Here is a 10,300-nt window from a genome sequence, read left to right as displayed (position 1 = left end):
TCTGGGGATGGGGCATGGAGAGATGGCTTAACAAGTAAGAACACTGAATACTCTCCAGAGAACTAGGGTTTAATTCCCAGCACTCACATGACAGCTTACAACCATCTGTAACCCTAGTTCCAGGGGGACCTAATGCCTTCTGCAGACACAAGGCACACAGACATACAAATACCCATACTCATTTATTTGAATTGATTTTAAAGACCTCTTCCTTGAACTCACTCCTGGTTAGATTAACATTTCTGATCAAGTCCTCATTAAAATCACGGATTTTGCTATTATGCCTTATTATGTCAAGAGTTTGTTAGATGTTACATCAGCATCTCAGGGTAGTGACTTGATTATATTCATCTCTGTATTCTCTAAGAACAATAAGATGTCTACATAAAACCAGTATTGAAAGTACATACTTTTAAGCAATAAGTGAATGAATACATTCTTAATTATAGATATATCATAAGTCTTGATACATAATTAACAAGGCAATAATCATGTTTCTGTTTTTAGAATGGCAATAACAAGATAAGATATATTTGAGGCAAACCTAGAAAGAATAGGAGATCAGACAAGATAAACATCAACCAAAGATAAAGACATACGTGGCCAGTTCTGAAGGAGGGCACGTGTCACTGAAAAAGAAATTAAGCTTAGAAATACTATTTATTGGAGAATATGGTACTTTAGATAGGTTTTAAAGGTTTGAGGTGTAACACTCCTAAAAATAAACAGAATAGACAATACTGATCAATAAAATCAAGCCCATGTAGTGGTGACTAGTCTGTAGAATTATATCCAGTTCTATAGAAGGATCTTCAGCTCACCCAGTCTGAGGGAAGAATGTAAAGTGATTAATGCTATAAGTTCCTATATGGGCAGTTCACAGAATCTTCCTTTATCCCAACCTCTCGCCCTTCCTCTTCTCTCCACTCAAGTACACTGCCTGCCTTGTTCCTAAGCACCGGACATACTTATACGTGTTCCTTGAGAAACTTATTTGCCATCTCTGTTCCTTCTTCCTGAAACAGTCTTCGCCTGATATTTACATGAATATATCTTCTTCTCTTTTCAAGTATCTCTTCACCAGGCAGCCTCACCTACTTCCTCCTGAGATTAATATGTTCCTTATCCTCTTCATTGTTTTTTATCTTTATGACTGTCTAGCCTTCTATTTAGTTAATATGTTAATTTAATTTTGTTTCTGTCTATCTCATCAAAAGGATTCTTTATAACCCTTGGAATTTCCTCTATTTTACTTATACAAGTACAGGCTCTTGGCAAACACCTGTTGAATGTGAATGAATAAACAGTGCATGAGATTCTCCATCTAATATTATCACTGTATGATATAGACCAAAAGGCTGTCTTTACTTATGTCACAGGCATAATAAAACATGACTTCATTATATAAGGGGCTATGCTTAAACTGAAAGAGAAGTAGGAGAGAGTTATGGAGATGTGAATGGACCTATTTTGAGCTGTGAGGCTACATTTTAAGGTACCTACTTAGATTATAAGCCTGATGTGAACTCCAAGAGTTCAATAATCATGACTATTCATACACCTTGCCTGCTGTGTCTAGCAGATCAAATGAGGAAACACTAACCTTGCGGCTGACTGTAGAAATTAGATCAATTTAGAGGAGTGGGAACACATGTTTGTTATCAAGAGACTCACATGTGTCATTGTGGGAATAGGAGCAGAGACCTTGGTCCTTTGAGATTGCTTTCTTAGACATAAAAGGGGGACGCTGGTGAGAGAAGCACACAAGTAGACATGATTATTTCACTCCTCTGTCTGCCAGATCCCTAGAGCATCAGCTGGTGTTCCAGCAGCTTGTTCCCCGAGCCTCCTGAGTAGCATTATAGAGAGGTCTGTTCCAGAAAGCGAAAGCCAGATCCAGCTGCCCTCCTGGAGCAGAACAACACAATTTCCAGGTGAGTGCTCTCTTACCAAGGGTCTGGCAGCACAAGGATCCTGCCACATTAAGGGTCCATGAAGACCCCACCTGCATGCTTCATTCTAAGGAGAGCCCCAGAGCCTTACCTGATGATTTCTAGAAAGATGGGTTGTATAAACTATAAAGAGTGAAACAATACAATCTACAGGAAAATAGATAGAACTGGAGATCTTTGTTAAGCAAAGTAAACTAGACTCAGAATGGGAAATGCTTTCATATGCAGTCTAGATGTGTGTGTGTGTGTGTGTGTGTGTGTGTGTGTGTGTGTGTGTGTGCATGTGTGTGGTGTTGAAAGTAGGAAGGGAACTACCAGAGGAGAGGAAAGAGATTTTAAAATAAGATAGAAAAGGGTTATGCAGTTTATATGGCATGAAGCAGAAGGAGAAAATATTTGAGGGTGTTGAGGGGATCAGCAAGAGCATGGTAAGTAAAACAACATACAACAACATTTCTATGAAAATATCATACTTTTACTCCATTAACTTTAAAAAACTAATGTTTAGATGGCCTAAAAAAGCTTCAATAGCAATTACAATAAATCTGCATATCGTCTTAGGGAAGAGCTGTAATCTTAACACAGTTTTGTGTTGAAATCCGTGGTGAGCACTAGGTATCATTCCATTCGTTAAATATTGTGTTTAATTTCTTTCAGTAATGGTTTGAAGACTACAACGTATACATTTTTGTCTGGTCTTTTGCTAAATGCATTATCTTTGGTGCTATTGTGAATAAAAATGGTTTTGGAAGACCAAATTCTGATACTTCATTATTATCATTAGGGAAATATATTAGACTGCTATCATATGCTACAATCTTGCTATTTTATTGCTTATATTAATGTTTGTACACTAAATTTTTATGTAGCCTTTTTAAAGAGTTGTTTTACCTGCTTTAAAATAACACAAAACAGAACAGAATCTAGTTCTGTGCTTTAAGTACCAGAAAGGCTGCACAGGTACTCTGCAGAGCAGTGGAGTAGGGAAGTGTCTGACTCTGTAGATGAGACAGACCCTTAAATGTATCAGTGACACCAAAGTTCTTAAGAATATGAAATGTGATTTTTGCCTCTTGTTACTCCTCCAGTTTGCCTTCTTCTCATATTTTCCCCATTTCTCTAGGGTCCAGTGGCCATGTAACATGGTCTTTGTCCAGGGAAAGTTGCTTAGCTTTGCCCCATACCACATACACCCCTTTGTTAAGATGTTTGCATTCTTTCCCATGAGCTGTTTATGACAGACACAAAGATGAATGAACGGATTCAAGGTAAAAGCCATCTTGCATCTCATTGAAGAACGCAGCTTTCTCTGATAGGAGAATGTAGCGAGGTTGGAATTCACTATCACTAAGAAGCTATTCCTTTACCTTAATACAAGCCATAAGGGTGGCGAAAATCAAGATCAGCGATATGGATTTTGTAATTTCTGTATCCTTAATCTGTATGTCATTGCTCATCCAAAATAGGGACAACCTAGTTTTAAAAATCTCTCATTTTATTGTTCTCTAAACTCTCTCCATTAAGGCAAAGAGCATGGACAAGCTTTATTAAAGACCTTGGTTAGAAGGGGAGTGCAATCCTGGGAAAGATAAACAAATTAATCTGGATACCCTGGATACTGTCAACAAAGACACCTGCATCTTTCACTTCTTAGCAGCAAAGCTCCAAATGCTCAGAGCCAGGCCGGTCACTCCTCATGTTAAGCGGCTCTGAAAATAGGACATGAGGGAGCTTCTCAGGGGAAGTGTTTGATGAAAGAGCTCAGGTGTGTGGGTGGGATATGGGGTTAAAACAAAACAACTTATGCTACACAAAAGAAGAAGAAATAACTCCTCCACATGAATGATTTATTGGCACAAGTTCCTAGGAAAACTCTCAGAATCATAATAAAAAATCAGTAATACCTCTTCCCGAATCAGGGCTTACACACCACACACACACACGCACACACACACACACACACACACACACACACACACACACACACACACACTGCAAACTAGGGGCCAAAGAAATAGCCTTGGAGGTGACTTCCAGGCATAAAGATGACTGTGACCAGGAACAAAAAGCTGTCATAGGAATCGTGTGGTAGCTAGGACCCGTTGGAGGTGGTGAATCTCGTCAGCTCCTCCATCTGCAAAACCATGATTAGAGGGAGCTGCTTCATTTTGCTTTCTGAGTTGCTATTGTGTTTCTCCCTCCCCTTTACAAACCTTAGAACCAAGGACCTAGAATCCTGAATGTTTGAAAATTATTTTCTCTACCTTGGAAGATCCTTTATGCCCTCTTCTGTCTGCCTAGTTCTGCTCCTGCTTCAAGATTGAGATGTAAAGGCCTTCTTTTCTAGGACGGCTGCTCTGTCTTTGTCATTCCCTGCAGTCAGTGAATTCCTTTGCAAGCCTTTATCACGGTGCTCTGATGTATCTGTTACTTACCTATCTCATACCTTAAGCAAGCCATGTAAAGTCAAACAGAGTGGTTCTCATAACTGCATCTCACAGATTGCACTGTGGTGAAAGTGAATATTTCTGAAATTCCAATTAATATAAAAAGAGAGGGGGAAAGAGAAAATGTGAAGGAGGAAAAATAGAAATAAAAGTGGTGTCAGTGAAAGATGGGGACATCAGAGGAGAAGAAACTGGGAGAGAGGGGAAAGGAGGACGTCTTTATCTGAAAAGAGAGTTAAGATCTTGATTTTATGAGAAGGGGAGTACCTAATATCCAGACAATGAAGGTAGGGATGAGAAGAGATTTCTGAGGAAATATGGAGGAAGCCACATTTTGGAGATAAGTATTTTTCTCCCAAAGCTTTATTTTGAAATTTTTAAAATGTACCTTAGTAGTTAAAGAATTTGGAGCACTCACATTTCTTCCAGTGGGAACACAGAGCCTTGTATCTTATGCAGGAGCTGGAGTGTGGGTGGAGAAAGAGTGAGAAGGGAGGGAGGGCTAACACCACTAAGTTCCAGGGACTCTCTGATTCTGCTCCATGTCCTTGCAGGCTGTCCCTGTGGCCTCTCCCTCTTCCAGTCTGCCCCACTTGGTGTCAGCGATGAGCTCCTGCAACTTCACTCACGCCACCTTCATGCTTATCGGTATTCCAGGACTGGAGGAAGCTCACTTTTGGTTTGGCTTCCCCCTACTTTCCATGTACGCTGTAGCATTGTTTGGAAATTGCATTGTGGTCTTCATCGTGAGGACAGAGCGGAGCCTGCATGCGCCCATGTATCTTTTTCTCTGCATGCTGGCAGCTATTGATCTGGCTTTGTCCACCTCTACAATGCCCAAGATTCTCGCCCTCTTTTGGTTTGACTCCCGGGAGATTACTTTTGATGCCTGTCTCGCCCAGATGTTCTTCATTCACGCTCTCTCAGCAATTGAATCTACCATCTTGCTGGCCATGGCCTTTGACCGGTATGTGGCTATCTGCCACCCACTGCGTCACGCTGCTGTGCTCAACAATACAGTAACAGTCCAAATCGGCATGGTGGCTCTGGTCCGGGGATCCCTATTCTTTTTCCCACTCCCACTGCTGATCAAGCGACTGGCCTTCTGCCACTCCAATGTGCTCTCCCACTCCTATTGTGTTCACCAGGATGTGATGAAGTTGGCCTATACAGACACATTGCCCAATGTAGTCTATGGTCTAACTGCCATTCTGCTAGTCATGGGTGTAGATGTCATGTTCATCTTCTTGTCCTATTTCCTGATTATACGAGCAGTTCTGCAATTGCCTTCCAAGTCTGAGCGAGCTAAGGCATTTGGAACCTGTGTGTCACACATTGGTGTAGTCCTGGCTTTCTATGTCCCACTCATTGGCCTGTCAGTAGTGCACCGTTTTGGAAACAGCCTGGATCCCATTGTGCATGTTCTCATGGGCGATGTCTACCTGCTGCTGCCTCCTGTGATCAATCCCATCATCTACGGTGCTAAGACCAAACAGATCAGAACACGGGTGCTGGCTATGTTCAAGATCAGTTGTGACAAGGACATTGAAGCTGGAGGAAACACGTGACCCTTACCGTTCTATCACCCTTGTCCTACATGGCTTAATATAATGATTAATAATTCATCACACCGGCCTAACTCCAGTCACCCAAAAGCACATTAGTGCTTTAACTGAATGGGACAGTGAACTAAAGTATGGTTTATCTTCATCATGGATACAATGTGAAATATCTATCATGTGTTTTAAAGCTTGTGCTATAAAATGAGACCCATTGATAATACTAAATGAAACAACTAGGATTTGTGATTTAAACTAATTGTTTGTGATTTGAATGAGATATGTTGAAATTACTAGCAACTTTTTTTATTCCTACTTCCTTTGTTGTAAAGCTATCTGTAATGTTTAACTTCTGAATTGTGGAACATGGAGCTGACAGTATGGTAGCCAAGGGTTTCCTCACTCATTTCAATGCTATTATTCACTACCCAGGAACATTTATGAGCTCTAAATAATATGGCTCATGAATGTATCATGTAACGTGTTCCAGTCCCTGCGTTAAGTACTTTTCAGACTTTCTGTGATCTTGCTCTTTTCCCAAGGAAGATACCATTGTTGCCTGCCACAACATGTGACAAAGACTTTAATGAGTAAAGAAACTTTCTTGAATGTTCTGTGCCAAGATTTTAAATTAAATTGGATAATTGAATACATTTGCTTTACCACCATGTTATATTGCTTCCTGTTTAACATCTGCCATCTATTTCCTCTGCCTATTACAAATCCTGCTTTCTCTCTGCCGTGTGCTAGCATGGACGTCTTTGTGTTTGTGGTAAGTGATTAACCCTGTCCTGGTGGAGGGCAACAAACTGTTCAGCATGACAGAGTAGCTGCTTCTTCTCATATGAACAGAGGAGATTTAAATTTTTTAGTCTCTTACATATCCTTGATTGTGTCCTCTTTGTATTGTGTCCTGTAGCTGTCAAATCTCTTAAATGTATAACATAAGATATTGCCTGATTCTTGACTTAGGTATCAAACAACATAATAATTTATCTTAAAATGTTCAGTATTATTTTTACTGTTTTAATGTTCATAAGTAATGTTGGGAGACATGAGTGATTTCCCCCAGTCCTCTTTACCAACAGTGCAAAGGGCCTGCCAGGTATGGGTTGCACAACTATAAAGATGTTGAATGAACTTATGTAGAATATTCCCTTTGTATTGAGTGGATGATGAAAATGTTCTTAGATTAGGTTATTAATGACACCTACAAAATAATGTTAATATATTCGATGTACGCATAATGCTTAAAATGCTGAGATTTATGTAGTATGTATCTGCCACAATAAAAAATCATTTAAAATAATGTAAAATATCGATTATATATCATTAATGTGGAAAGAAGTTTGAATATGGCAGGTTAAAGAAAAATATATTTTTAAGGCTTATAAAAGTAAGTCCCAAAGTCTGAAATACCAAAGTTCCAGTAGTCTTCTGCAGTCACACCAGGCCCATGTTACAGCCTTTTAGAGCTCTCATGAAGGGTGGTAGCTGCATAATCTCAGGAAGGATTGTAAGGGTCAGGTAGCAGTCAGGATGAGCTGACAGCAGGACAGCAAGGTGCTTCAGTCATTTCACAACCTTAGGTAAGTTATGCACTTTCTTGGCAATTTTCTACCTATAGCTTTAAAACAGGCTTCATTTCCAAGACCAAAATCAGAAACAAAAAATTCTAAACAAACTTTATTGTTGTAAATATCTTGTAATGTTTAACAAGATCTTTCTGATTGGAGTAATAAAATAATCATCATGTGGATGTGGGGAAATCATTTGACATTTTTATGTCTAACATTTTAGATAAACTTGGATGGCACATGGCCTCCAGATATCTGAACATACATTTTTCTAGATATATATATTTATGATGATATTTTGTGATATTAATATTTAAATCAGTAGAATTTGGAAAAAAAAAAGAACAGACTGTCCTCTGTAATACAGAGATGCCTTCCTCAATCATATGAGGGCTGAGTAGACCAAAGACTGACCTCCTCTGGGCAAAAAAAAAAATCTGTAATACTGTAGAGTTGACTCTTACTTGAGCTTCCAGTCTAAAAACCCATACAGATTCCCTAATATAAATTTCATTTTTTCTTTCCATTATATCTGTCTATCAGTCTCTATTTTTTACCTATTCACCCATTATCATCTCTGAAATTTATTTTTTTATTTATATGTATGTTTTGCCTTCATAAATATCTTTGCACCACATATACTCAATGCTCTCTGACACCAGAAAAGGACATCCAATCCCCTGGGGCAGAAGTTACAGATAGGATACATGTAAGTGTCAGATACATGTAAGGAGGAGTAAGTGAGCATGTTCTGACTAGTGCCCCTCCATCCCCCAACTGCCCCCCCCACACACAGTGACCCGTGCATGCGCAGCAGCCACTTCCACATTAAATCCCAGAGCCTGCCTGACACCCAGACCTGGAAATGAACAAAAACAGAGCATGTGACCACCAAGGGCAGCCAATCGGCTGGTGCCAGAGTGGGAACATGGGCAGAGGGTATAAAGGCACTCTCTACTATAGCAATAAACAAGTCTGCTTATGCTTTTCACCTGGCTTCCAGATTCTGAGTCATTGATTGCGTGCCTTCTTAACCCCAAGGTCCATCTGGGGAAGTGGGGTCACCAAGTGCTAGGGCAACACATCAAAATGTTGTCAATCATGGGCTTTGTTGGGGGCAGGGGTGTTGAAGAACTGTACAAGTGGACATGGTAACACAGAGACACTATATAATCCCAGCACTTTGGAGATAGAGGACAGAGTACCAAGAGACCAAGGTCAGCCTCAATTACATAGTGAATGTAAATCCACAGATTATATGAGAAACTGTATCAGAGAGAGAGAGAGAGAGAGAGAGAGAGAACAGACAAAGTGGACAGAGAAAAAGACTTACTCTTCTATCTAATGTTATGTTCCCTCAAAGGATGGCTGTGGTGATTACTATTAGGAGGTGAGGCCTTTTTGGAGTATGTGTGGCCTTGTTGGAAGAAGTGTATCACTATGGTGGGATTGGACTTTAAGGTCCTATGCTCAAGCTCCACCCAGTGCAGAAAACACCCTTCCACTGGCTGCCTGTGGAAGAGTCTCCTTCTGGCTGCCTTTGGATCAAGATGTAGAACTCTCAGCTTCTCCTCCAACACTATGTCTGCCTGCAGGCTGCTATGCTTCCTGCCACGATGATAGTGGACTAAACCTCTGAAACTGTAAGCTAGTCCCAATTTAATGTTTTCTTTATAAGAGTTTCCTTGGTCATGTTGTCTCTTCACAGCAATGAAACCCTAACTAGGACAATGACAAAGGATGTGGTGAAAAGCACAAGAGCAGCCTTACTGAACCCCACACAAATGTATTACTGAGTTTCGGGTTGAAATTTGGTGGCCGTGAACTACAATTTTCACTCTGACACTAGACGAGTGATCTTGCCGAGTTCATGCAGTCCCTTTGGTGAAGGATTGTGATTGAGTAAGATAATTTCTAAATTCCTGCCACATTTCAAATATGCTGTTCTATTAATATCCATAGCAAGCCTTACAGAACTCCTGAGGACCCACAATATCAACTCAGGACACTCTAGGGAAGTTGTACTCTGGCCTACATGAGAGGCAGGCCCCTTCCTTATGTCTGTACCTGTTCTTTACCCAAACATGGCATTTCTCAATCTAACCTCTTACACTCTGTTCCTACCAATTATGGCTCTTCTAAAAAAAATGAAAAATGCTCCCAGAGATAGAATTTTCCACCACAGGAAACATTCAAAGACTCTCTCATTGGAAATTGGGCCCAGTAGGAAGAACAGTTGCTGTCTGACTCATCGAGTCAATCCACTCTTTGGATTGGCTCCTCCTTTCCAGAGTAAATGATCATTCGCACCTGGGAGTGCTTTTGTGAGAATTAGGTATGACAATTCTTGGTCAACACCTAACACAGTATTCAGTATTCAGTGTGTTCTCAATAAACACTTGTCACATTACAATGGGAGCAGGTAAAAATGTTGGTTCATAACAACGAGATAAAGGAATACGAAAGGACAATGAAGCTACATCAAGCAAAGTTCTATGTACATAGCCAACCTCCGGTCTCAGGCCCCTGTGTGTCACTTAGTGCTATTAGCCTGAAAGCTTGGAGTTTGAAAACAGGACTTGTTGAGGGCATGAGAGGTGGCTGAGCAGCTAAGAGCACTGGCTACTCTTCCAGAGGACCCGGGTTCAATTCCTGTCTCCTACACATCAACTTAAAACGGTCTATTACTCCAGTGTTCCAGAGAATCTAATGTTCTTTTCTGGCCTCTGCAGTCAATAAGCACACAAGTAGTACACAGATAAAGC

At 40.4% G+C, this 10,300-nt stretch overlaps 1 protein-coding gene across 1 annotated transcript; it reads left to right on the top strand.

Annotated features, from left to right (window-relative positions):
* The first annotated feature begins 1,362 nt into the window (after nucleotides 1–1,362).
* On the top strand, nucleotides 1,363–7,267 carry Olr59 (olfactory receptor 59). Its single transcript, NM_173293.2, is given in 2 exon segments — nucleotides 1,363–1,934; nucleotides 4,954–7,267. A coding segment is annotated over 1 exon segment (963 nt). The 5' UTR covers nucleotides 1,363–1,934; nucleotides 4,954–5,004; the 3' UTR covers nucleotides 5,968–7,267.
* Nucleotides 7,268–10,300: the final 3,033 nt, after the last annotated feature.

Source organism: Rattus norvegicus, chromosome 1 (genome assembly GCF_021556685.1).
Source record: "Rattus norvegicus strain SHRSP/BbbUtx chromosome 1, alternate assembly SHRSP_T2T, whole genome shotgun sequence".
In the NCBI taxonomy this organism is placed as follows: Eukaryota; Metazoa; Chordata; class Mammalia; order Rodentia; family Muridae; genus Rattus; species Rattus norvegicus.
The sequence above is the reverse complement of the archived record's forward strand: the minus strand, read 5'-3'. Positions and strand labels throughout refer to the sequence as shown.